Below are 27639 nucleotides of genomic sequence, written 5' to 3'. Positions count from 1 at the left end.
CCCAGACAACTCACCCCCGATCTTCAGACAACTGGCCCCCAATATGGAAACACTTCTGTTGAATGTCAGACTACTCGCCCCCCTGGACAATTAGCCCCAGACAACTCGCCCCCTGGACAATTAGCCCCAGACAGCTCGCCCCCCTGGACAATTAGCCCCAGACAACTCGCCCCCCTGGACAATTAGCCCCAGAAAACTCGCCCCCTGGACAATTAGCCCCAGACAACTCGCCCCCCTGGACAATTAGCCCCAGACAACTCGCCCCCCTGGACAATTAACCCCAGAAAACTCGCCCCCCTGGACAATTAGCCCCAGACAACCTGCCCCCCTGGAGAATTAGCCCCAGACAACTCGCCCCCCTGGACAATTAGCCCCAGACAACTCGCCCCCCTGGACAATTAGCCCCAGACAACTCGCCCCCGATCTTCAGCAGACAACTGGCCCCCAATATGGAAACACTTCTGTTGAATGTCAGACTACTCGCCCCCCCGGACAATTAGCCCCAGACAACTCGCCCCCTGGACAATTAGCCCCAGAAAACTCGCCCCCGAGCTTCAGACAACTGGCCCCCAATATGGAAACACTTGTGTTACGTTGGACAAATAAATTATTATGCTCATAAAGTAACAATTTCTTGAAAGAAGATGAAAGTTTGTTTTTCATAGTACAGAAAGCTTCAAAACAAAACAAAACAAAAAAAACAAACAGTTAGATCTGTTTCTCTTCAGCAACTTCAAATGTTGTGGCTGGATTACAAAATGGTCACGTTCAGGTGTTTACGCGAACGTTACAATCGATCGCTACAAACAGAAGTCTCGGTCTCGTAATGTGCTTTAAAAAACAAACTTTCTTCTTTCAAGAAATTATTACTTTATGAGCATAAAAATATATTTGTCCAACGTAACATAGGTGTTTTCATATTGGGGCCAGTTGTCTGAAGATCGGGGGCTAATTGTCAAAGGGACGAGTAGTCCAGATACCTACTTATGAATGTGAAATTCACTTCAGCCTACTTGTCCTGTCGTTTGGTTGCTCCAGGGGCACCTCTGATGAGTTGTCATCTAATTTACTCCATTCCTTGCAATCTGCTGACAATCTAAGGGTAGTTCTCAACCTTAATTCCAAGATCAAATTATTTTGCACTATCATTCATTCCATTTTTTGGACTTATAAGCATGTTTGAGCGCCGCTCTGATGAAACATCTAATTATCTGCCTCAAGATAATTCGTTTCATCTGCCTACATATGGGAACTGGTAGTTAAACACACCCCTGTGGCTCTGGTCTACTGTAGATCATTTGTGAAAACTATTTCTTCGAGTATTCCAACGCGTTGTCCTTTAGACTTGTGGCGACGCCTGACTGATCATGACATTTCAAGAGTGAAATGCGAAAGAGGTGATTCTGATTTTACCGGATAGACCGAAGTTTTCTGGAAGTAGAACGTTGGTCTACAACACATAGAGGTTGCCGTGGATGTCAACGCAAACGATTTGGAAATAATCTCAGGCTCAGTCAAGACCAGCAGCCTTATTTTAACCCTGTGAGCCGTCTCAATTCATCTATTTTGTACGTCTCCAACATATCTACTTTGTCCTCTGGAAATCTCGGAGACGAAGCTCTTTTGCATAATTCTTCAAGGGAGTCACTAAATATTTAATTTCACACCTCTCTGCTAGCACTCCAACCGGTGGAAAGGAGCCGCGGGATCCCGAGAGAATTTCATGGGACAACAACAATCAAACAACAAACCCCATACGGAACAGCACGCTGGATACGAGATCCTTGGAGGAATTCGCTCACAGTAACCCTTATAATGTCCTTAACGTAGCTCCATTTTCAGCCTTTAAAGCACACACAACCCACAATTCCTCTATTCGCTCCGACGAAGCGCTAACGCTCGAAACGTCAGCTTTTGTGATCGTTACGGTGGCCAATTTACCATTTCAACTTTGTTGATGTATCCAAATTATTTCGTTACCCCCACCGACGCAGCCCCTAACAGATTCTTTAGAAACTGTCAGCCAAAAGTCATAGTTACAAATGTTATGTCAGTTGTACCAAAGATGAGCGAAGTGTGTGAATTCGTTTTGCGAAACCAAGTTAGCCACGCTATTATCACTGAGACATGGCTCTGCTCTTCTGTCGCTGATCCTATCGTTGATATTCCAGGCTACGCAGTCCTACGTAGGGACCGTTTATCCGATAATCATGGTGGCGTCTGCCTTTACGTCAATGCTGAAATTCGATACAAACGACGGGACGCTCTTTCGTGCTGCCCTGACCACGAGGTCTTATGGGTTCAGCTACGCCCTAAACGTCTGCCGGGGAGGTTTTCCTCCCTGATAGTTGATGTCGTCTATCACCCACATTGGTCTGCCGCTGAGAACAAGTTTATGCAAGAACACTTGTTATAACATATAACCAAAGTAAAGCGCGCGCTCTGATTGGTCAATTTAGCGTCCCCCATTTGCCCATGGGTGTACGCTGCTGACGTGAGCAAATGCAAAGACTATTTTTCCGCGCGCGCTTGTTTTTTCTGGTCGCGAAAGATTTGTTAAATAAAAGGGAACTCTTTAGCTACAATGTATCAATCTTATGTTATAAAACAAATGGCAAACACCACAGCGTACACTATTGAGTTATGGACGCACTTGGGAGGTTTGCTAAGCACTCAAGAAGCTAGAGTCGCTTTCGGCTATCGCCTCGCGCGTGCATCCATAACTCAATAGTGTACGCTGTGGTGTTTACCATTTGTTAATTCCAGTCATTACAACTTGTCGAGTTACGCATCGCTGATTGCACCCTTATTGTGGCAAGAGACTTCAATCGTCTTGACACAAGGCCAATCGAAAGGCATTTGCGGCTCAAGCAAATAGTGAAAATCCCAACCAGAGAGAACACAGTCTTAGAATCTTGTCTTCATTAACTTGCACTGCTTTTACGCTGCCCCTCATGGCTTCCCGCCCTTTGGCCTGTCTGACCATAATGCCATTACTGTAGAGGCCAAAGTAACAGACAACTGTCGTCAAAAATCTAGATTTGTGTTCAAACGTGACAAGCGGGAAAGTAGGAAAAGCTGAGTTGGGTAGATACCTGTGTGCAATTGATTGGCCAATGTTATTTTCTTTGGCCAACTGTTATCAGGAAATGCGTGACATCTTTAGCAAGGTGCTGCATACAGGGCTTGACCTTCTGATGCCTATTAGGAGAGTTCGCGTTAACACATCTGACGCCCCATGGATGAACGATCACCTTAAATCACTCATTCTCAAACGACAAAAAGCCTTTCACGATGGTGACGCGGGATCAATGCTGTAAAAATTCTACAGGAATGCTGTAAATCGTGAAAGGAATTCATGCAAAGCTCGACTTTACAAATCCAATTTCGAGCATATGAAGGAGGAGAATCCAAAGGTTTGGTGGAAGGAGGTTAAACGCTTGTGCGGTTTTAACTCAGACTCCCGGAACGTTTCTAGTCACATCCATATTGACGGAGTTGACACTCTTACCGTGATCATCATCATCATCATCATCATCATCATCATCATCATCAACATGTTTATTTGTTCAAGCAGATTGAATTTATTGGCAACTGTATAAGCTGATGTGGACCTGCTGATTTCCCACCCAACCCACCCCAGAGAGGACATCCAGCACACAGTAATCTCGTACGTGGGAAATTAACGTCTCTTACCCCTTGCCCTTTTTAAGAGACGGGACCTCCGGCTTTACGTCCTATCCGAGAAGAGGAAACAATGTGAGTGAAGTGTCTTGCTTAAGGACTCAACGTTAAGCCCCAGGAGCTAGCAAACGCCTTTATTGAGCCTCGTGAAGAATATCGCTTACTTCAACCGCTGACCAAATTTCGCATTGATGAGGACACGCCTGAGCTTCCAGGGGTTTCGGATATGCGTATTGTTAAGTTATTGACTGCGTTAAACCCTTCCAAGGCATGTGGTCCCGACGAGATACCAAACTGGATGCTCAAGGAGTATGCTGAATGTTTGTCCTTTCCCATCAGTAGAATTATCAACCTCACTTTGAATGAGCAGTCTCTTCCGAAGATCGTGGAAGTACGCGAATGTGTCTCCTCTACCCAAGGTGAAGCCAGTTGAAGACCTAACGAAGCAGCTCAAGCCTATCTCCCTTACTCCATGTTTATCGAAAGTTGCAGAGGAGTGCGTAATTCTCGATTACGTAAAGCATGCAGTTCTGGAATTGCTTGACCCTAACCAATATGGAGCTGTTCCCAAGTCCTCAATCACCCAGGTGCTGATACACATGCTTCATAACTGGTCCAAGGAAACCGATGGCAACTGGGCAACAATTAGAGCTATTCTCTCTGATAATAAGAAAGCGTTCGACCTTATTGACCATAGAATACTTGTAGAGAAATTTTGCTGGTCAAATCTGAATACAAGAATTGTCAATTGGATCATAGTCTTCTTTTCTAATCGTTTCCAAAGAATCAAACTATCTGAGGACTGTTACTCAGAGTGGGGCCCAGTGCCCTCCGGAGTCCCTCAGGGAACTAAATTAGGCCCATGACTGTTTCTTGTACTTATAAATTACTTAGTTGTTGATGACTTAGCTAATGTATGGAAGTACGTTGACGATACGACGGCATCAGAAGTCGTTACCAAGGGCAACTACAGTTATGCCCAGGCTATCGCAGAGTGGTCCATGCAGAATAGAGTCAAACTTAATCGCGAAAAGTGTAAGGAGCTCAGAATATCTTTCGCAAAGAACGAGCCCCTGTTTGCGCCTATTGTTGTAGATGGTAAAGAACTAGAGTTAGTGACTAGTGCGAAACTTCTCGGTCTGACCATATCGAACAACCTCAAGTGGAACGAACATATTAATGACGTAATAAAAAAAGTGTCAAAGCATCTGTATTTGTTAGTGCAGTTAAAAAGATCAAGAGTTCCTGGGCATGATATGCCCACCTTTTATACTGCCTGTATCCGCTGTGTTCTTACTTACGCGGCACCTGCCTTTTTTATGCTTTGCCAAAGTACTTAACAGACGATTTGGTGCGAGTCGAGAAGCGGGCTAGGTCTATGATTTGCCCTGAACTGCCCTACCAGGATACCGTCGAACTATAGTGAACATTGTCCCCATTCTAGATTTCATCATGGGGCTATGTAATAACACTTTCGACACCATTATAAAGGACCCTGAACACCGTCTGAACAAGTTAATTCAACTTAGCGGTCCGTCACGCTATGCCCTAAGGTGCAATAAGCGCTTCATCGTACCCAATTGCAAGACAGATCGTTTTAGAAACAGTTTTATTTTAAGATCCTTTACTGTTAATATTAATACGTACGTTTTTCTAAGTCCATTTATTGTATTTTATCCCTTTTTTGCATACTTTTACATTTAAAGTATTTTATGTTATGTACCCATTATATCAGTTTAATCATTTGTATATACGCAATTCAGCCCTCGGGTTGCAATGTATATGGCCATTAAACTACCTATCTATCAATGAAACTATGTGAATTTGTTGTTGAATTAAATACTGTCCTTTGATTGATATTTTTCTTTCTCCTCATTACCTTTTTGCTTTCAAATGTATTGATATTGCAAATAGGAAGTCCCCTTTGGTCTTTTGTGGGGACGGAATGGTTAAGACAGGCTTTTCTTTAATGCTATCCTTTCTTTACATCTTCTCTCTGTTCCTTCCCCCCCCCCTCTTAATGATCTTGAAATCTTGAAATGTCCCCATACTATATTGTATAATTTGAATGATGATTTAATAATCTAACTTTGTTCCATTTCCTTTTGTAATGATGATCACAGTTTCAGACTCAGTGGAGTTTATTGTTGTTGTTTTAGACTCAAAGCAGAGATAGAGAAGATCAAACTAGAATACGAAGAATCAACAGCTCAGGAACAACAGAAATATTCCAGTGAAATTAAGGTGAGGTTTTTGTTATCTTCGATACCTGATTATTTCACATTTTATGATGAAGCTTTCCATTCAAGAACGTTATTTTTTTTTTTTTTCTATGTTGATGTTCTTCATCTGCCTCTTAAATTTTTATCAGGAATTGAATGAGAAACTTCTTGAAGCAGATTCAGCGAGAGCAAGTTTGAAAAATGAGGTAATTAAATTTATGTAACTAGCTTAATCTTGACACCTACCCCAGTTCTTTTCTTGTCAATACTAGCTACTTGCAAACTTTTTTACATTTAACAATTATTCTGTGAAATCGAGGTGAATAGTGGCTAAATATTCCCGAAAGTCACTATTCACCGAGATTGAAAAGAATAATTGTTTTAGTATATACACATGAAGTGATCTCGACAAAATTAAAAGGAAGCCATTTAAAGGTAATTTCTGCTTCTGAAACTTTAGCGAAACGCGAGTTTACACTCGTCATTTTGTTTTTCACACTATCCACTCGCTCGGAGTTGTACATTATTGATTAGCCCGAGATAGCGAACCAATCAGATTGCTTGAAACGCCAAGATCACTGAGTGTGTATATACTAATTGCTGATATGTGATGTATTTTCAGGTCTCTGCATTAACTACCAAAGTAAATGAGGCACGCATGGACAGGTAAATTATATTACAATTTGTTCTCAACCTTCACTTGAAGGGCAAGTAGAGGTAAATGTAAAGTCATCCGTAAAAAATATCTCAGTGGAAGTCTGTCCTTCCTTATGTGAGTCAAGTAGAGTTCCAACCCCTTTGTGTATCGTTTGTTCTTGTAAACAAAGATAGTGGGCATTGTGGCTTGCACAGAAGTTGTTAGTTCCTGATCCTTTCTCATGCCTAGTAAGCGTCTGCTAACATTACATATGTGTAGTCACATTACTTTGCCTTATTTAACTCTTTGACTGCCAGAATTGATTGACATGTAACTTCTCCCTGTAATATCCATACTATATTCAGCAAACAGGTAATGAGAGTACTCAAACTTATCAGGTAGAAGTTGTTACCTTGATTGAACACTAAATTCTCGTAACCTCTTCACAAGGAAATGTGTAGCAGATAGAGGGGAGAACTAATAATTAGATCAAGGGTTAATGCATGTATTATTTACAAATATATTGCTCATTACCTGCTTTGTCATTTAGTGTAAAAGAACATCAAGAAGCGATCGAGGAACTGAGGAGAAAGAGTGAAAGAACTAAGGGTATTCTTGAGGAGGAGAACAAGAAATTACAAGCTGATGTCGACAAGGTTTGTAGTGATTCATTTATTGTTACGGGGCAAAAAAACTGCTTTTGTTTCTCTTAGTATCCTATGGGTATTTTTGCGATTTTGGTTGTCTGACGGACAAGGGGAGGGGAGGGGTTTAATTAGAGGCTTACCAAGCTGAAAGAATATTATGAAATTTGTCCTCTTCCAGGTAAAGGAGTGCTCATCGAGTTTTGGCCATTCAATTCTTAAACTTCTTGTCTCTAACTATTGGATAGATGAAAGTTTTTTTTATCTTGCAACCAATTTTGTCTCTCCTTTTATTCAAACTTGATGATAACGTGGTGCTTATATTATTGTTTTGAATGTTGCAGATGACAGAAACTTTGAAACGTACCACCTCTGCTCATCGTAAACTTGAGGAAGAAATGAGGGACAGCAATGAAAAGAAAGATGCTGTTGCACACTGGGAAGCTCAGATAGCTGAGATTATTCAGTGGTATGTGTTAAGACAGCTTTATCTTCATATATTATTAGTGAGATTTAGCCTCGTGTTTACGTGAAACGGTAAAAGTCAGATTGTCCTTTCGCGTTTCACGTGAAATAGCATGAACCTTGCAGCTCAAGCTTCGCGTGAGCTCACGTCATGACTTGCAGGGAATAGTTCTGGTGCCCTATTTCCGGCAATCAACTTCTACTCTGTGAGAGAAAAAAGTGAAGAAAATCTTTCGTACACGACAAACGCGAAACAGTTTACTTTCACTTAGTAACGGCAAAGCACAACCGGCAAACCTGAAAAAATGGCGGGAAAAACAAGGTCAGGTGGTCACTCTTGCCGTTGACGTGAAACGTAAACGCGGCGCTAAATCTCTCTATTAGGTAACTTTTAAGAGGGGAAAAGTTTCAGAAGATATTGGGTAATTCAAACCCTTTCTCATAAGGGTTTTGTTTCCTGGTGAAGAGAAGAGCATATGTTGTAATAACGCAAACAATTTAACAGTCAATATGTTGCAAACTCAAACTCTTTTTGGCTCAAAATGGAACTCAGTTTTCTCATTACCCCTAGTGCAGGTTTTTGTAACAAAGTGACTCAATACGGTCCATAAATCAGAGGCGGATCCGGGAATTTTTGATTGGGGGGGGGTCCAAACTTTGGTTCAGAAAGGACTGTTGGACTCTTTGAGGCAGATTACTTCTCCCCCACACCCCCTCCCACTAGTCGCGGTTGTACGTCATAATTCCTTGGCCGCTTACCGTTTATTTGGATTTATTAAAAAAATCAGCCAGTTAAAAGGGATATACGATCCTGTCTCAAAGTTGTAAGCGTCAGGTTTGATGGGGGGGGGGGGTCCGGACCCCCCGGACCCTCCCCCTGGATCCGCCACTTATGAATACTGGTTTAACAGTAATAAAAAAAGAGTTTCCTTTTCATTTTTCAATGAAGGGTGAGTGACGAGAAGGAGGCCAGAGGCTATCTTCAAGCATTAGCTAGTAAAATGACAGAAGAACTGGATGGTCTGAAATCATCAGGATACGCCACAATACCGAGGGTATGTGCTGGTCAGCGGCAATAAAAATTTAGATTACAAAAAAGTGGCTTCATGGTGCACTAGATATTTCCCAGGCGACGTATCAACAAGGAAACTGGAGAAAAAGTCAAAGTATATTGCAAAGTTTTCCATTGATTATTGCTGGCGATTCAATTCACCATGGTTTTGAGATGAAAATCAACTTTTGCGTTAGAGTAGTTTTCAGTTGAGTGTCAAAAAACCAAAACCGTAGTAATCCCAGCAACCAATCAGCACAAAGGTTTACATTATCATTAGCCAATGAGAACTCAAAGTGAAACAAGCAAACTGCTTAAAGCGCGGGAAAACATGGGCGACCAAGTCGTGATTGTGTTTCATTTTGCATCTGATTGGCCGAGAGAGTGACGCGAGTTTTCTGGACCAATCACAGATCAAAGTTAAGAAAAACCAAAATAATCCCGGACCACTGGCTCAAGATAAATTTTATGTGCACATGATTTATTTCCATTCCATTTTGTTCTTGTTTATGTGACAGGGTGAAAAGAACCAGTGGCAGATGAGACGATCACAGAAAGTTGACAAACAAGAGATACTGACGCTGCAGTCAAATCTCCAAGCTGAGATTCAGGTGAAGCAGCAACTGATGGAGGAACTGAACAAAATGAAAGCTGCTAATGTAGCTAATGAGAGGTGAGGTGCAACAGTGTTAGAGATAGATTGCGGAGGTTTCACTAAAAGCTGGTGACTAGCCGTGTACCGCTGTTTAGCTTGCGTGCATGCTCTTTTCCGGGTACAGTCACCTATGGAAAAAGCGCCTACACCTTAGGTAGCAGCTTATGGAACAAGTTATAGTAACACCTGGCTTGTAACCAACTAAGGTAAATTGTAATACAAAACAAGTTTCTGCTGCTAGGTTTCTTTTTATTTCTGCAAGGTTTGTCAGTCTTGTAAACAGTTAAATGTGGGAAATTTAATTGGTCATTATAACTGATTTGTTTATGGGAGTTCTTTATTGTTATGATTGATTATAGGAAATTGGGTGAATCTGAAGCGCAGTGTGATACTCTGCGTGATGAAGTCAAGCAACTCAAAGCAGAAATCGAACAATTGAGAGTTGGTGGCAAGTCTGGAAGTAAGAATTCATTTACTTTGCGGAATTTACCCAGATTTTCCTGTTAAAGAAGTGCAAGCAAGATGTTTTGGACAAGTGAAAAAAAAAAGAGAATGTTTTTCCCTCTCCTTTCAGCAGTTTCCACCCTAGAGTTAAAATATTTTCCTTAACTGTGAATGAGAAACCTTTTCCAATAGCGTTAATCTAAGGATGGTTTAAAAGAGAGTAGATATGAGTGCATTTTTGTTGTTTACTGTTACATTTTATGTACTTCGTTGGATATTTTGCTTTCATGGATATTTCGGCTCTGGAAACAGGAACAACTAATCAGTCGACTTTTGAAAATCCTGCATTTTGCATAAGCACTTTCTTGTCGTTGTGTGCATCAGTGTTTTTTTTTTTTTTGAGCACTAAATGTTTGTCGAAAAGCAAATAGCGCGAGTGCTCAGTATTTTCCCAGCAAAAATTATGGCAGTCATCTTGGATTTTAATGGAAGCGGGGGGATGGAGAGAGAAAGAAATTTGTACTAAGGGGGTGAGTAACAGTGAAGGAAGGAAGGGGTAAGGGTGGGGAAGTGTCTATTCGCCTCTTCCCTTCCCCTCCCCCCTTATCGTCAAATCTAACTCCAAATAAAACATGGCCGGTTGAATAAACGATCGCGCGCTTCTTAACCTTAACTTGAGTTGCTGATTGAGAAATCTGAGCGGGTTTGTTACTAGTCACATCGAAAAGGAATAATTTAAAGTCACAGATGACAGTGGAGCCAACCTTTTTTGATACCGCCTGGCTTAGGAATCGAAAAAAAGTAGAAATGTGTAGCAAGGAAACCAGCGATCATTTTAGACAATAAAATGACAGCACGGGGTCGTATCACTTTTTGTCGGTACAACTTTTTGTACAAGACGCCAGCACTGCAGGCTAAGCTATAAGGTAAACCTTTGACTTACATAAAGGCCAGGGCGGTATGGTTCCGCATATGATTACCGGAATAATTCCTTTCCCTGTTTGTTATACAGATGGATTATCATTCTTGTATATGAGGGAAACTTCGCGAGACTCCAGACTAGAAGGATTGGCAGAGGTATTCATTTGATTTCATTTACTTGCTGAGTAAACAATGCAAGGAATCATTCAGTTTTTTAGGGTTAGAGTGCTTTTCGATTTAGGGTCGTAAAACTAAAAAAACGAATTGACTAATCTGGAGAAAGAAAAAAAACATCCGGAAAAGCCAACGAGAACTCAAATTAAAAACGAACCAATCGTTTAATGGTATTAGTCTTGCAACTTGTTGGTGCCGTTTTTTTTTTTGGACGAATCACAAAGCAAAGCTTAGTAAAACCAACATAATTCTACCAACAGACAGACTTACATAACGTCTTGCCATGCTTGCCGCCAAATATAAACAAACATATGCACAAAGAAAGCAAAACAATAAAGAACATTATTACACGAATCAGGCAGTCAGAGGGCCAATAACTGAAATCAACCAATCAAAATGCTCTATTGCCGGGCAATATTCTCTCAGTATTGGACCGGGCACTGTCCCGAATGGTCCCGAATGATACCGCACTTGTGTCCCTTTGAACTTCAGTCGTATAATAAATCTCTTATTAACCAAGCTTGCTCGGGACCGTACCGGAAGAATATCGGCCCTCGGTCTTTTTTGTACGGACCTCGCAGCGCTCGGTCCGTACTGTCAAGACCTCGGGCCGATATTCTCCCAGTACGGCCCTCGCGCTTGGTTAATAAGAGATATGTAACACTTCATTGTGAAAATTTTATATTTATGTTTTGATGTTGTTGTTGTCTTTCTGTTCTTACTTGTGTTTCTACAGGAAATAGACGGTCAGTTAGGAGAGGACCAGAGGTCCCGGTCTCATAGCACTCCTTCAACAGCTGCCCCCGATGTAAGTGTCTTTTTTTTTCTTCCTCCATGATCTGGATATGAATTCTCCGCACTGTCTTCATACACCTCTTTCGATTACAGATTTGAGTACTTGTTATTAAATCAAGAAGTATCCTTCTCTTCATATCTTTTTTTCTAATCACCGTTCGGCATAAAAGATGTATTAGCATTGTAAGGAAAATTTTCTGTTTAAGCCATTCGCCTGAGAGAAAGTTTTAATTGAAATGATTGCGTCTAATTATGACTGTTAACAATAACGAATAGCCCATTTCCGAATTACCCTTGGCCTCATTTTCAAAACGAGTTCTGGTGCTCACCCTTTCACATGATAATAAGTTTTCATTCACATGCAAATTAAACTCATTTTCACAAGAATGGTTGAGCACCAGGCCTCGTTTTTAAAAAGAGGCCAAGGGTAATTCGGAAATGGGCTATTTGATCCAATACACAACATACACCTAACTCATTAAATGCTGATATTTTATTTGCTTTTTTATTTTCCATCAGTCCATTTCAATAAGATCATCCATTTCATCTGTGTCATCCATCGCACCTCCTCAGGTGAACTGTCGTGTTATTGTGTCATCATTAATTACTTTACCTTGAAGATAGCCTGCTTGTAGGCGGTAGTTTGTTTTCAAGCCCGATATTCAACGCGGCGAATATTCGGTCGCCATATTGGACGGGTGGAAGATCTGGGACGAGTGACAAAGCGAGGGGGAGGGGGAAGGGGGGAAGGGGAGAAGACACAAACTACCGCCTGCAAGCAGGTTAGTGGAAACGCTTTTTGATTGAGTGTCGTAAAGCTAAAACCAAAGTAATCACAGCGGCCAATCAGATGAAAGGTAAATACCCTAAAGAGCCAATGAGAACTCAAAGTAAAAACAAGCAAACTGCCTAAAGCGCGGGAAAACGCGGGCGACCAAGAAAAGCGCGGGAAAATGCTGGCGCCAAGTCGTAACTGGTTTTTAGTATTGCATCTGATTGGTTGAAAGTGGTGCGAGTTTTCTGAAGCAATCACAGAGCAAAGTAAAGTAATACCAATGGAATCTCAGGTTACTTTCAACACTCAATTGAAAGTTGTTCTAAAATGACCATGCAAAACATTTTCTTTCAACTCATAGCATGTCCTTTACATAATTGAAGCTCAGCATGTCTCGCTAACAAGTTTTGAATTTTGTTTAAGCTTTGCTCTTTCCATTTTTAACTCCTAAAGAACGCCACATTTTGTAGTAGCCTTTTTTATGTAATTCGCCTTGGTTTTAGTTTTTTCTACTTGTGTTACTGTGTATCACATTATATTTTTTCCAAGGCAGTTGTTTTGTGTAATTTATTAGACGCTCAGGGGAAGAATTATGTTTTCTCCTTTGTCAACAGTAAACATCTCACTTTCTTGCGCAAACATGCTTTGTAAACTGTCTTTACGTCTTTTTGTTTTCTATACTTACGCAACTCTGTTTTTCTTCCCAGCCTCGTGTACACAAGTTCTCAGTAAGAACTTTCACAACACCTACAAAGTGCAGTCAGTGTACTTCACTGATGATCGGTTTGGTCAGGCAAGGTTCAATATGTGAAGGTGAGGTTTTGTGATTTGTACCTTTTTGTGCAGATTTCCAAAAAGGCTACTCTTAATTATCTGCCAAATGTAGTTATGGCGCACACTTAAACCAGACACTGAACCAAATAAGTCTATATTACTCCTCATCATTACCTTAGCCGCAATAATGATAATGACAGTAGTAATAGTAATAATAATAATAATAATAATAATAATAATAATTAAACTGTAATTTTATTATAATTCATCAGTAAAAATACAGGATAACAAACAAAATTAAGACAAATTAAGGTATAAATATTAAAACAAGTTTAAAAAGTCTCTAGCTGAGAGAAAAGTCTTGAATCTCTTTGGTATTAAGAACTGTTCTACAGAGTAGCAGAATTCATGTTGTCTGCATTATTTTGCTTCGGCTTCATTCAGCAGAACAGCAAATAAATTGACGATACATGATCGACGTCCTTAATAATAATAATAATAGTAATAATATTAATGATAATAATAATAATAATTTTTTCCTTAAAAATATTTCACATAAAGCAGTTCTCTAATAATAATAATGATGATAATAGTAATGATAATAATAATAATAATAATGATAATAATAATGATAATAATAATGATAGTAATAATAAATAATGATAATAATAATAATGATAATAATAATGATATTTATTCGTTGACCCAATTGCCTCTGCGGTTTGTAGTGGGGCGTGGCAAGGTCTTACAACTTGAAAATATTATCACCTCCAATCAATGTTATCTCCAAATTTTAACATTATTTTGGCCCCTTGACATAATTTTGTTTGTTTCACAGTGTGTCAATACGCTTGCCATGTTTCCTGCACTAAACAAGCACCGCCAGTTTGTCCTATTCCTCCGAGTCAAAGTAAGTGTTTCCAAAACCTTGGTTCATTTAAGTCGATCTACAAAGGTTTTGTTTATTGGTAATTTTGCTTGACATTGTTCTTTCTTCTCTGTGTAGTGAACAGAAGGCCGCTTGGAATCGACCCTCAAAAGGGAATAGGAACTGCTTATGAAGGAATTGTTAAGGTAGTTAAAGTTAGAAATAAGTCCCCTTTCAAACACATTTTCAATTTTTTTTCCCGGCATCAGTCGTGTACAGGGCGCTATGGTACACAGCCAATCAGAGAAGATGAGTTTGCACCACGTGGTACAAATAAACCAATCATATGGCCGGAATGGCATTTAAAATGGCGATTAATATTGCTCAATATTTTTTTCACGGCTTTAGTGTCAAAAAGTTTCGTGCAAGGGGTCAACATATTCACGCTAAGCGAAAGTGACGTAAGGGGTCATACGGTGGAGGTGACGTTATCAGACAGGAAGTGATACGTCTTTGTGCTGTCATGTTAGTTGTCCTAGATAATCGCTGGTTTTCCCCACTAAGCATTTCTTTCTTTATTTCTTTTTTTAGATTCCTAAGCCTGGTGGAATAAAAAAGGGTTGGCTTCGACAATTCGCTTTTATCTGTGACTTCAAATTATTTCTTTTTGATGTAACTGGTGACAAACCCCCTCAGATTTCTCAATCAGCAACACAAGTTATTGACATGAGGTAGGTGCTACAGAAACGTTGCCTTGTGACCTTCGATCAAACCTTTGGCCGCCAGAGTGACCAGCATCTAATTTCTCCTCACGTAACCCCCCCCCCCCCCTTAATCAAACATCAAGGGCATGAGAATGAAGGAAATTATCCCATAAAAAAGAAGTTTTTGATTATTAAACAAATTATCCTCGTTAGTGTGACAGGACATGTGAAGAGAGAAGTATGGAGAATATCAGGGCTGTAGCCTAGATAGCAGCGCCCGGTGGCCCTTGGCGTGTTACTTTTGCTCTTGGGCGACTCAAGAATCTTAGCTTTTTCATAGAAAGCATATGCTGGGCACCCTGGATTTCACAGTTTCAGAGCACTGGTCTCCCTTCAATTTTTCTTAGAGCACAGCCTTGAATATGCACATTGATGTCACTGTGTGAAAAGTTAATCGTATTGGTTACGTCACTTTCTGCTCAATTACACTTTATTTTAATGTAAAAGAAATATTTTTTTGTACTAAAATTGTATTTGAAGGTACCAATCGGAAAAAAAAATTGTTCAGCAGTTTCTTTTTTCAACCTTACGGCGTTTTTGTTTCATTAATATATTGAACCAGACAGTTGTTTTTAAAGTCGTCTCATTACAAATGGAGTCAAAGGAATGTATTGTGCTCTATCTGAGGAAAAGACCTGATCTTCACTAAAGTACTTTTTGTTCTTTGCAGAGATGAAGAGTTCTCAGTCAGTGGGGTACTGGCTGCTGATGTAATTCACGCAAATAAAAGAGATTTACAATGTATTTTTAGGGTATGTATAGAGATATGTTTTTTTTTCGTCCCATACAAGGGTAGTGACGCACAGCCATCGGCATCATCTAGTGGAGGGACCCATAAGCTTGTCTCTACCCAGTCCTCTACCCAGTCCTCTACCCAGTCCTCTACCCAGTCCTCTACCCAGTCCTCTACCCAGTCCTCTACCCAGTCCTCTACCCAGTCCTCTACCCAGTCCTCTACCCAGTCCTCTACCCAGTCCTCTACCCAGTCCTCTACCCAGTCCTCTACCCAGTCCTCTACCCAGTCCTCTACCCAGTCCTCTACCCAGTCCTCTACCCAGTCCTCTACCCAGTCCTCTACCCAGTCCTCTACCCAGTCCTCTACCCAGTCCTCTACCCAGCGGTTTTCTTGAAATGGTTGATAAAATGGGATAAGACATTAGAGTGCATGGCGAAATATAACGCTGACTATTCCATTGGCAATGAGTCATATCATACGGCTGGCAATCACTTTCGGAGGTGCACGCGACATCTCAAGCCTTGATACTCGGACCACTGACAAATTTTAACAGATGAAAACGACGGAGCGTTTTAAGTTTTTCATAAAAATGTAAATCTCACTTAAACTTTAGACCATAAACGCTCAGTATAAAACTGTTATTGCTTGTGACATGACCAAATTGGCGGCTTTCTCTGCAAATCTGACGCCAAAATGTTTTCCTACAGAGTAGCAACTAAAAACGGTTGCAGCTTAGAGGACTGTGCGTGGCCATCTTTTCCTGTCCGTCTTTGTATCCAAAATGTCTTCACAATTGCTACTGCTATGCTGGGTTGACGGACGATATAAGCAAAATATTTACCTTCTTTCTCGCTCTGATTGAATTAAATAGTTCTTTCCACTAAAACAGTCTGTTGCACACGCCCCCAGTAGCTTTTTTTTTTTTTAAATAAAGGCTGATAGTTTCTAAAGAAACTGTTTGGGGCTGCGTCGGTGGGGGTAACGAAATAATTTGGATATATCAACAGAGTTGAAATGGTAAATTGGCCACCGTAGCGATTAAAAAAGCTGACGTTTCGAGCGTTAACCCTTCGTCGGAGCGAATAGAGGAATTGTGGGTTGTGCGTGCTTTTAAAGGCAGAAAATGGAGCTACGTTATTGGTGGGAACATCGCAACGCTTTTTTTTAAGTTAATTTTTTTTTATAGATTACAGCATCTCAGATGAACCCCCCTGGAGAATCTCTAACACAGCTGATACTAACAGAAAGTGAAAATGATCGAGTTAAATGGGTGAATGCTCTTCAACAGTTGCACAAAGTCCTTAAGGAAAACAAGGAGACTTCCAGGAGGGTAAGCACATTCTTCGGATATTCTCTGTTTCAGTGAAAGGGTATTTTTATATTTCTTCAGATTGCTTGCTTCATCATGTTATGTTCCCCGTAGATGTTATATTGTGTTATTGTGCCTGATACATGTGTCGGCTTACAGATATTCAAATTTGTATTAATTGGAACACTAGTATCTTGTTACACTGAATATTTAAAACATTTTGAGTGTGTGGAAGACATACTTCGTAAAATCCAGGATTTCAACTGAAGCGCAATAGCAGACGATGTGATAGCTGCGGAGGAGTGAAAAACGAGAGAGATTTGGATCGGGTCGCGTCGGGTTGGTTAGCTTGGAGTCGCGTCGAGTCGCGCGACGAACTACAAATTGCGCTATTAACTACTTCGCTCCACTTTTACTAACAGAACGACTGTAACAAGCAAAATCAACTGTTATTTTTCCATCTTCTAAACTCTGAAGTGGTATTTCTGTGTGGTAGAGTTGTAAATGATTTTTAAAGGAGGCAACCGAGTTTTTGGTTATTGTGTTATCTTCTACATAAGACAAGATGACGAATTTAGAAGTGTTTTTGTGAATTTGTTTTGATTTAAGTTGAAAAATGTGAGTAGTATTTCTCCTATATGTACAGAGACACGAAGGTTATAGTTGACACTTTGTGGTTTTGTTTTATATACAGCAAGTTTACCAGGCCAAAGAAGTTATCGAGTCCAATCCACAGATCAAACAAGCACTCTGTGCAACGATAATCGACACTGACCGAGTGTGCCTGGGTACAGAGGATGGTCTCTTCTGTATTGAATTGATGAAAGAAAGTAAGTACATTAAATTTCTGAGTCAGCGTGTTCCATGCGTTCTATATGGTAAGTAATTGGTGTAATCCTTAATGTATGTTAATGAATGCAAATGATCATGTATTCCCATATGTTCTTCTGTATTGATGCATGTATGAAGGATTTCACCAAGTACCTACCTTCTATATGCGACCCGACCCAGACCTCTCTCTTTCTTTTTATCGTACCCGAACCTCTCTCTTTTACATCCGACTTAGACCTCTCCGTCTTTTTACTCGTGCCAAACTGCCATTCTTTTTTCGATCCACAGCCTTTACTATAGCACCATTTACAATCGGACTCCGTTAACTAACTTAACGACTAGAGCAGCAATTTCTGTGTAAACTAAAGGAATTAGATGCCTCACCTCATGACTCTCTTGTAGACTTAGGGTTATTTCTCAATTTTCGATGTTTGTTATGCCTATTTGTCATTTTGTTGTCTAAATTTCAGGTTTGTCTCGCATTGGAGACAATAAGAAGGTTTCTCAGATAGAGATGTTACCAGATGAGCAACTTCTTGCTTTGATATCAGGTAAATATGGGTAAAACAACAGAAAAATCTATTATATAGGCTGTGGGTTTTTACTGTGGTTAAATAAACCCTTAAACTTTCAACATCTGATCGTTAATTTTCCCCTCAAGAAATTTGATAAGCTTGAGTATTCTCATCCCTTGTTTGTTGAATAACGAATGGATCTTAGAGGAGAAGTTACATTTTAATGACTTCTGGGAATTTAGGGTTTTGTTTGTCGTCAAGGAACGAAATGTGTACTTTGGGGTAAACTGTGTTATTAGGTATTGTACTAAAACATTGTGTTGTTATTTGTATTTTAGGAAGGAATCGTCAAATTCGACTCTATCCACTTTCTGCTGTAGATGGACATGACACAGAACCAGTTAAAATTGCAGAAGCGAAAAACTGTTTAATGTTTGCAGCAGGAGGTATTCATAATAACACAGCGACTTGTCTATGTGCAGCAGTCAAGAGGCATATATACGTCTACGAACTGAACAGAACAAAGTTCAGACATCTGAAGATCAAGGTAAACTTAATGGTTCTCGATGCTGTGGTTTTTGTCGCAAGTGATGGTTCGATAATGCTGCGGTCGCTGTGGAATAGAGTATCTAAGAGATAAGTCTATACAATTTCGACCAATAGAAGGTTTTGTACCTAGACGGACTTGTTTGATACCGACAGATCTGGCAGAAGTACGCACTTATGTGCTTTTGGGCGCAAGTTTTTACTTCGTTGTCCTTCCATAAATAGAGCGCTTTTCGATTGAGTGTTTGATTGGCTGTTGTGATTACGGTAATCACAATAGCCAACCAGAAGAAAGGAAGAAATCAAGGGGAGCCAATGAGAAACAAGCAAGCTGCCCAAAACGCGGGAAAACGCGTGCGACCCTATGGGGTTTAATTTTAAATCTGATTGGTTGAGAAAATGATGCTAGGTTCTGAACCGATCACTGAGCGAAGAAAAGCAAAACCCAAGCAAACTCGGATTACTTTCGACACTCAATTGGAAATTGAAATATAACGCGTCAGCACACGTTTTCTTTGACTGGCGGCTACATTAAATTTGTAATGTTGAATTTCAAGTGTTTTCCATTTCGTAGGAAATTCCAGTGAACTTCAACATTCAATGGTTAGGAGTTTCATTTGGAAGGTTACTAGTTGGATATGTCTCCGGGTTTACTATACATGATATCACAGGAGAAGGAGGGCCTCAGAGTGAGTTTTTTTTTTTATCTTTCTTGCACCAATCCCAGAAATGCTAACAAATGGAAATCTGAAATGTGGAAGTTTTTGATTATAAATTCGCGGGTCACGTTCCCGCCCAACCCTCCCCTCCCACCCAAATTGTTTTTTGATCATTTCGTTCCGATTCCTCCCGATGAATTAATCGTTAGAATTTACTCTAATCCAATCGTAAAAAAAAAAAATTAACGAAATACAACTACCCTTTACAGAATATCTCAGCATTTTTTTTTAGCGGAGGTACTGTTTATTTGATTTTCCCTCTTGTACAAAAGTATTAACTAAATGTACTCTAGGGGAGACCGCGAAATTTTCTTTGTCCTCAGGAGATTCCCAGTTATCCCTCACTGATGTTCACTCTCTGTCTTGCTTCGCCAAGCTCTCGATGAATCGTAGCTAGAAATATGCGCAGATTCATTCATGTGAATTCAGTGTGTTAGACGATACCTCGAAATGTTTCAGAGAATCTTTTGTCAAACTATACAAGACTTTATTTCAACTGGTCTGACCTCTTCTTCAGTTGTTACTTTCCTCGCTGTTTACGCTATTTATAAGTTGCATTTCGCTTTTTCCTTTTTCCTTTAGAACTTGTCAACTCAGACGACCAGACATTAAATTTTATCACCAATAACCCACTGGATGCTTTACTTGCCGTGGAAATCGAACCAAAGAAAGAATTTCTGTTGTGTTTTAATTGTAAGTATATGGAGACATGGACAGCTTTGATGAATGGATTAGAGAAACCAAAATCATACATGTAGCGTCAGTCTCTTTCCTGAGAGCGACTACAGGTGTGGTGGCTTAATTAATTGTACGAAGATTGAGACTAGTTTTACACTAGAGGAAATGTTCAGGATTCGTGATGAATCCGAAACGTTTTAGTACCGGATTCATTCTGCCGTTTACACGAAAGTGGACGAATCCGAAATAAAAACTTCCCGGTTTGGTCGTGTCTCCGGAGATTTTGAATTCGGAATTTAAAGTGGGAACTTTGAATGCGGAAAGTTTTGTCGTGTAACCGCTTTTTTTCTCGAATCCGGATATTATTTCCACCTGCAATCTTTTGAGTTTGCGGTGAAACCAAAATGGATCTGGTGCTAACATTGCTGGCGGTCTCCGGTTGCCTAATCTTGTTGCAGGTTCAGCCGATAAATTTTATCATGTGTACCGCAGTATTTCTGAAGAAACGCAAATTATTATTGCAAGGAAGTTTAACGTCAGCCACACTTAATCGCCGACGACGTAGACTGCTTGGCATCTGTCCAACTCAAATTTGCCTCAGTGGCATCTGGATCTACTCTAGCCTTTTTTGGGGGAGGCATTTTCACTTTGTCGATCGAACGACGAAACAACACTGGGCTTGGTAACCATTCCATTTCAAATGTTCCTGGAGTTGTCGTTGTGTGTAAACGGTCAGGAATCCGAATATCCTTTTAGGGTAAACGCCTACGAATCCGAATACTCCAAAATTGATGAATCCGGAAACATTTACGAATCCGGAAAACTCTCCTCTAGTGTAAACCTAGTCTGAATGCGAGTCCTTGAGGAAATGAGGTAGTCTTTTGGTGAAGTCACCACATTAGAGCCCAGGGCCTTGTCTTCGACCCTACGTCTTCACACAGAACCAGATAATTGCCCGCGAGCTGATTGACATGATTTTTGGGATCTGAAAATTGATGTTTTTTTTTTCTTATAGTCACTTAGTCCAGTGACTATAAATTTCGCCTCCTAGAGAAGGAAAACACGTTTATGCGTTGACGAGACCCAAATATGTATACTTTTTTCTTAGTACTAGGAATCTTTGTTGACGAAAGTGGTTACAGATCTAGACATTATGAGCTGATGTGGCCATCACCGCCAACAAATGTCGGTGAGTTTATTTAGTAAAACAAAACAATATTAAGTTTTCTGTGTCAAAGAAAAAAACTAGTAAATTCTACCAGATTCTGCGAGACAATACTGTTGATACAAATATTGAAAACCATGCAACTGTTTTGAGAATCGAGTTAGATCTTCTTTTGTGCGCCATTTATTAAGTTTTTGGAAAGTGTTCGAAAGCAGTACAAATCACAGAAGTGGTGGAAAATGTGAAGGGTTTGATGACATTTCAAATGAACCTGTTTGTTAAGGATGGTTTTTTTTTAAAGCTCAGTAAATGTCATAGGTGTCTAAAGTGTATTGATACCTCTGCTGTTTGGAGAAAGAAGTTAAGGTTAACCTATTGAAACTTGGAGGTTTAGAAATAGTGTCTTCTTTCTTCTATTTTAGCGTTTTCACATCCGTACGTGATTTCCTTCAGTGAGAGAGCAATAGATATCTTTGACTCGAGTAATGCCGAATGGCTGCAGACCATACCGCTCAAAAAGGTAGATGTATTTTTGGATTCTGAAAGAAATGGTTCATTGTTAAGAATTTAATTTTGCAAGTCCTTTTCATTCGAGAGAGAGAGAGAGAGAGAGAGAGAGAGCGCAAAAGAGGCTTGGATTCTTGACTGAGAAATATTAACCAACGCGATGAATTTTGACATACTTCTGTTCGAATCACCCATAGCTATTTAACTTTAAACTGTGTAGTCAGGGTTATTTAGAGCAATGTTCAATTGAATGTCAATATCCGGAATTGTATTTGTTTTGCTTTACTTTGCACTGTGATTTGTTCAGAAAACTCGTGCCACTCTCAACCAATAGACGTAACACTAAAACCAATCACGACTTGGTCACCAGCATTTTCCCGCGCTTTTGTTGGTCGCAAGCATTTTCCCGCGCTTTTCTTGGTCGCCAGCATTTGTCCGCGCTTTTCTTGGTAGCCCGCGTTTTCCCGCGCTTTCTGCGGTTTGATTGTTTTTACTTTGAGTTCTCATTGGCTCTCAAAGGTGTTTCCCTTTCTTCTGATTGGCCACTATAATTACTTTAGTATTGGTTTAACAATGCTTAAGCGAAATGTGGTCTATTGTCAGTGATCCTTGTTAGGAAACGCTTCTTCAATGACTATCGGTACTCTGTTTCTTTCTTACAGTGTCATGCTTTGATCAACGATGGATCACTGGCTCTGTGCACCGCCTCAGAACAGTGCAATTTAGTTTACCTGAGGAATACTTTGTATGAAGGTTTGTATATTCTCTTATTTCAACTATTAGTTATTTTAAACAACAACAAACATATGAAACATATGTGTGAACTGCGGTTATGAGACGTATATGAGAACGATCCTTCGCAGTAAAGCACTATTTGAGCAATAGTGAAAATCAGACCTGAAAAAAATTTTAGGCCTGTACGGGATTCGAACCACTGACCTCTGCGATACTAGTGCAGCGCTCTACCAATTGAGCTAACAAGCCAACTGGGAGCAGGCCATCAAATTAATTCGTATGTTTCATATGTTTCATATGTTTGTTGTTGTTTGATTTATCATCTACGGGTTTATATCGAATTAATTTGATGGCCTGCTCCCAGTTGGCTTGTTAGCTCAATTGGTAGAGCGCTGCACTAGTATCGCAGAGGTCAGTGGTTCGAATCCCGTACAGGCCTGAAATTTTTTTCAGGTCTGATTTTCACTATTGCTCAAATAGTGCTTTACTGCGAAGGATCGTTCTCATATACATTAGTTATTTTCTTGAACATGAATTATTAAAATCCAAAGAGTGACCAGCATCTAATTTCTCTGTCTAGTAAAACAGCTGAATCAATCTTTAAGATCATGAATGTAAAGGAAATTATCGCCTACCTAAGAAGCTTTGATTGTTACACGAATTCTCCTTGCGAGTTCCATAGGAAGTGTGTAGAAAAAACTATGGAGAATATGTATTCTGGTGTCATGGTGTGTATGGGAGTACTTGCAATTTTTTTTGTTGCGATTTTTTTTTATTATTGCTGTGTGTTTGTCTTTTTTTTTACAGAAGAGGAACTGATCATTCCAGACCCCACTAAAGGAAAGAAAGCCCTAGCTGCTATTTTAAGACTGAAAAGCAGCAAGAGGAGGTTGGTTTGAGGCTTCTGACCCAAATGTTTCATTTCTTCCAGTGTAACATTATCACATTCCTACATGAATAATCACAGCTGAGCAACAGTTTTTGGAAGCAGTTAACCCTGAGTAGCATGTCTCAGAGACTTGTTGTCTAGAATAGCTTGTTATCTTAAGGTTATCCGAGATTGAACATCATCGGGTTTAAACCTTGATCTTAAACGAGACTCTTTCTTTTTTCATTTTTTCATTCATTGGTTGGTTATCTAACACAGAACATGAGCACTTTCCCTCTGAACGGAAACTCGGGTTGGAAACTAAATGGTACATCGTTTTTCGAGAAATGTTTTCGATAATGAAACAAAAAAGAATTCCTCCATTAATATTCTTTTTCAGCTTCTCTCGATTTTACCGGAATTCCTGGAAAATGATTGTTCCAATTTGATTAGTTTGTTTCCGCAAATTGAAGAATCCATTTTCTCCCAAGTAGAAGTCGACCCTTTTCAAAAGGGTCGTTCTGAAAAGAAATGTCCATGTGGTTTTCTACTCGAACGGAAGTACCTCGGTGATACTCTGTGGGAACTTATCTTTGTTTCATCTTATTTGTCTGCAGTAGTTCATACCGATTTGGATTTAAAAACAAAGAGGGTGGCTTAGCAGATATGGATGCGGATATCAGATCCAAGCTTATCTCAGCACCAACCAATTTCAACCATATCTCTCATATGGGGCCTGGGGATGGATTCCAAATCATCAAAGACTTACCATCGGTTAGTCCCTATGGCCATGAATCCTTTAACTGCCATGATCTGATTGTTTATTATCCCTTCTAGCTGCTTCACATTTCCTTGCAAATGAGTTGTGAGAATTTGGTGTGAGATCAAGATAAACCATTTCTTTCTGATAACCTTGGGTATTCGCATTACCTGTTTGCTGGATAATGTTAGGATATTTTAGGGAGAAGTTTCATGTTAATCCCTTCTGGGAGTTTAAGGGTTAAAGACAGGTGAAATATAAATCACTTGCAAATATTTTTACTGAGGGATAAAGAAGTGGACATGAACTGCTGGACTTACCCTTGAGCTAAAACCGGGGACACTATCCTGACAAAATTGGGTTCAGGTGCTTTTAAGCTAAAGAAGCAAATACATTTGCGACTTTTCATAACTCATTATGGGTAACTCATGGTCTCGGACCAATACTCATGGTATATAAAATAAGTGAGGAGAATTTGCTACCTTTCTATAATCAAGAATTGGATAGATATTCTAGTCTTCTCGGATAAGGACGAATAAATCGTAGGCCCCGTCTCCTGCAGGGTTTGGGGTAGGAGACGTTAATTTCCCACGCACGAGATTACTGTGTGGTGGATGCCCTCCCCTGGGTGGGATGGGTGGGTGTTGGCCCTAAAAAGCCCCTATGGGGAGTGGTCAATTAACTTATGTATGTATGTATGTAAAGGTAGCTTTTAACATCAATAATTTTTCGTTTTAGGGTCAACGCGGGGTTGAGGAGGAACCTCCTCAAGGTATTGTCCTTTTTGGTTTAAGTTATTTTATGTATCATGCCTTCGCGATTTTCTTGTCTATAAATCTATTTATATGTTTATTTATACTCATATTGATAACTTTTTTTCAAACAGTGGTTCCACGTAATACTTCAGTAGGTCCCAGGTCCAAGCGCGCTGTCACTGCAAATCCCAGTCTCATGACTCGACCCAACGTGGCAGCGAGGGGTCTGAAACCGGCTGGACCCGCGCAAGGAATGGTAAATGGCAGAACGGCGTCCATGAATGTTGTTAACAGGTACTTTTGCCTATATTTCTGTTCATTGAGAAATGGAAGGGAAAACCAACAAAACCAACGGTAAGATTTAAGTTTTGACTTTTTATCTCGTTTCTTTCTTGTTAAGTTCTGCTGAAGCCTCTCCACCAGTTCCCAGACCGCGATCATCATCTACCCGGTCAGCGGAAGATGTTTCGAATGATGGACGTGTGGCAAATGGTTCAAACCGGCTCTCTGCCGATCTCGACAATTATGCACAGGTAACAAAGAAAAAAGGGAAATATGAGTTCCTTTGTGCTCTTCCATTGAGTTTGGTTCGCGTAAAATTGATAGCCTAATGAACAGGCGTCATCGTTTTGCGTACTCAACCGATCTAAGGGAAGCAAAAGGCGAGGGGTGCGACTTGACCTTCGTGCTTGCGTCGTGTTCTCTTCACGCTTGCTTCACGCTCGCTTCGCACTTGTTTTGCACTTGCCTCCGCTCGCCATGTGCTTGCTTCTCGCTTTGCATAATGCTTCCCTCGTGCTTACCTCCTATCGCCTCGTGGTACCGCGCGGTCGCCTCGCGGTTACCTTGCGGTTACCTTGTGGTCTCTTTGCGCTTACTTCGCGGTCGTCTCACGCTTGCCTTGCGGTCGCCTCGTGCTTGCATGCTTGTAAAACGCAATAACTGACGTCTGTTCTGCAGGGATAAAAAAGAGGAAAACAAAAAGAAAGAAACTTTAGTATGAAAGCAGTAGGGTTGATATCACCTGTGATATGAGCGCTGTTTTCTTGTTTAGTACTTCAATACCTTGAGACCCAAAAGTGTAGCGGACGAGCAGAGGCATCTGGCTTTGGCGTTGGAGTTGAGTAAAAGGCATGCGGGACCGAGTTATGACGGTGGCAGCACAAATTCACGGGTCGGCGTTTGTAGCCATAGTAACTTTTTTGTTTGATTTTTCTGATGGACGAAGCTGAGGTAGTAACCCAGGTCACTGTTCGGACGAGTTGACCAAAAGTTGTTCGGGATTTTTTTGTTATGAATTTGGAGGTAACGGGAGAAATTTTCCGTATTGGCTAGTCGATGAGCAAGAATGTCACTGGTTCGCTAAGGTTTTCGTGGAGTACGGCTCGTTCGCCACTGCTTGTTAGTTCAACAAATGATCACTAATCTTATTTTAGAGTATTTGATGGCTGATAGATGACTTTGCCAAAGTCACCTGATAGTTGACTTTGGCTGGGTACTGGAAAGTAGTTAATTTTCAACCAACACTAGAACACCTTCGTTTTAATCGACTGACACACCCTAGAATGGAATTAGCTTTATTTCCTTTTTGTCCTTTCTGGTCCCCATAATTTGTGGTGAACTGTAAGTTTAACATTCGCTCTGACCGAGGGGCTAATCCTCGAAACGTCAGTTTGAGAAACTTTTTCATTGGCCAATTTTCATTATCAACTCAATTGATAAAACCAACTTATCTTGCAATACCTTCCACCGACGCAGCACCACAGTTTCTCCAGAAACTTACTCCTTATTTCTCAATTTGAATGGTTTTGTACTAGCGCCTTAAAAAGTGCTACAGCTTTTGTGTCCAAGACAAGCTAACCCTAACCACTGTAATGTCTTTTAAATTTAACCGAATGTCCTTTTTTACGCTTATGTCGAAATTCTAACTTATTTAACTTAACTGTAATTTCATGCTGTTTTTAAGTTAAATTAAACTGTTAGCTGTGCTAACCGAAATAATCGCGCGTTGTGTCAGTAACTTGGTTTGTTGTCTCAGCTTTGCACTCAAATGAGTGATTTTTAGCACTAGTATGTTTGTATCTATGTCAAAGGTCTTTAAAATGCACCTAAACCCAAAAATTTTTTTCGCTTCACGAAATAAGCTTATTTTTTGGAGTATTTCTGTGCAAAAATTTTTTAATTTTCTCAAATCTTTAATTTTCTGTGCCCAGTCAAAATACGGAAAATCGGCCGCCATCTTGCCCCACGACCGAGTTTAAAGAGGAATGGCTCTAGCGGGTAATGTGACGTCAAATCGAGAACACAAGAGACTGCATTTCACACATTTTCACTTGTTTGGGAAGGTTGTCGTCGATATTGTCCAAAATATGCCGACTAGGTGTGTTGTATGAGGAATGTATGAAGCGCGATACCCTCTTCCAAATTTCGCACGTTGCTACATCCTTCTACAACACACTTAGTCGGCATATTTTCAGACATTATCGACTACAATCTTCCCAAACAAGTGAAAATGTGTGAAATGCAGACTTTCGTGTTCTCGATTTGACGTCACATTACTTGCTAGAGCCATTCCCCTTTAAACTCGGTCGTGGGGCAAGATGGTGGCCGATTTTCCGTATTTCGAGCGTGCACAGAAAATT

The 27639-nt window shown here is 40.2% G+C and overlaps 1 protein-coding gene and 1 pseudogene across 9 annotated transcripts in view; both read left to right on the top strand.

The window, feature by feature from the left end:
• Nucleotides 1-27639, top strand: part of LOC111325725 (serine/threonine-protein kinase MRCK beta) — a 55652-nt gene that overhangs the window by 16548 nt on the left and 11465 nt on the right. For 3 of the 9 annotated variants that reach the window (XM_088745546.1, XM_022929594.2, XM_088745545.1), the window contains exons 23-53: nucleotides 5844-5928; nucleotides 6056-6112; nucleotides 6529-6572; nucleotides 7094-7199; nucleotides 7532-7656; nucleotides 8602-8707; nucleotides 9222-9376; nucleotides 9718-9818; nucleotides 10815-10879; nucleotides 11634-11705; nucleotides 12212-12265; nucleotides 13175-13280; nucleotides 14080-14151; nucleotides 14248-14315; nucleotides 14701-14840; nucleotides 15544-15625; nucleotides 16796-16939; nucleotides 17613-17748; nucleotides 18220-18300; nucleotides 18603-18811; nucleotides 19385-19499; nucleotides 20112-20222; nucleotides 21316-21396; nucleotides 21795-21892; nucleotides 22542-22632; nucleotides 23422-23503; nucleotides 24100-24256; nucleotides 24981-25014; nucleotides 25129-25291; nucleotides 25398-25530; nucleotides 26052-26171. In XM_088745546.1, the coding sequence (XP_088601672.1) occupies nucleotides 5844-5928; nucleotides 6056-6112; nucleotides 6529-6572; nucleotides 7094-7199; nucleotides 7532-7656; nucleotides 8602-8707; nucleotides 9222-9376; nucleotides 9718-9818; nucleotides 10815-10879; nucleotides 11634-11705; nucleotides 12212-12265; nucleotides 13175-13280; nucleotides 14080-14151; nucleotides 14248-14315; nucleotides 14701-14840; nucleotides 15544-15625; nucleotides 16796-16939; nucleotides 17613-17748; nucleotides 18220-18300; nucleotides 18603-18811; nucleotides 19385-19499; nucleotides 20112-20222; nucleotides 21316-21396; nucleotides 21795-21892; nucleotides 22542-22632; nucleotides 23422-23503; nucleotides 24100-24256; nucleotides 24981-25014; nucleotides 25129-25291; nucleotides 25398-25530; nucleotides 26052-26171 (3193 nt within the window). The remainder of the gene's footprint in view (nucleotides 1-5843; nucleotides 5929-6055; nucleotides 6113-6528; nucleotides 6573-7093; nucleotides 7200-7531; nucleotides 7657-8601; nucleotides 8708-9221; nucleotides 9377-9717; nucleotides 9819-10814; nucleotides 10880-11633; nucleotides 11706-12211; nucleotides 12266-13174; nucleotides 13281-14079; nucleotides 14152-14247; nucleotides 14316-14700; nucleotides 14841-15543; nucleotides 15626-16795; nucleotides 16940-17612; nucleotides 17749-18219; nucleotides 18301-18602; nucleotides 18812-19384; nucleotides 19500-20111; nucleotides 20223-21315; nucleotides 21397-21794; nucleotides 21893-22541; nucleotides 22633-23421; nucleotides 23504-24099; nucleotides 24257-24980; nucleotides 25015-25128; nucleotides 25292-25397; nucleotides 25531-26051; nucleotides 26172-27639) is intronic. The other 6 variants (XM_088745551.1, XM_088745549.1, XM_088745550.1 and 3 more) reach the window with 3 other exon arrangements.
• LOC148716953 (uncharacterized) lies at nucleotides 328-5828 on the top strand (annotated as a pseudogene).

The sequence above is a fragment of the Stylophora pistillata genome, chromosome 14 (genome assembly GCF_964205215.1).
Source record: "Stylophora pistillata chromosome 14, jaStyPist1.2, whole genome shotgun sequence".
NCBI lineage: Eukaryota > Metazoa > Cnidaria > Anthozoa > Scleractinia > Pocilloporidae > Stylophora > Stylophora pistillata.
This window is presented reverse-complemented; position numbering and strand designations above follow the sequence as displayed.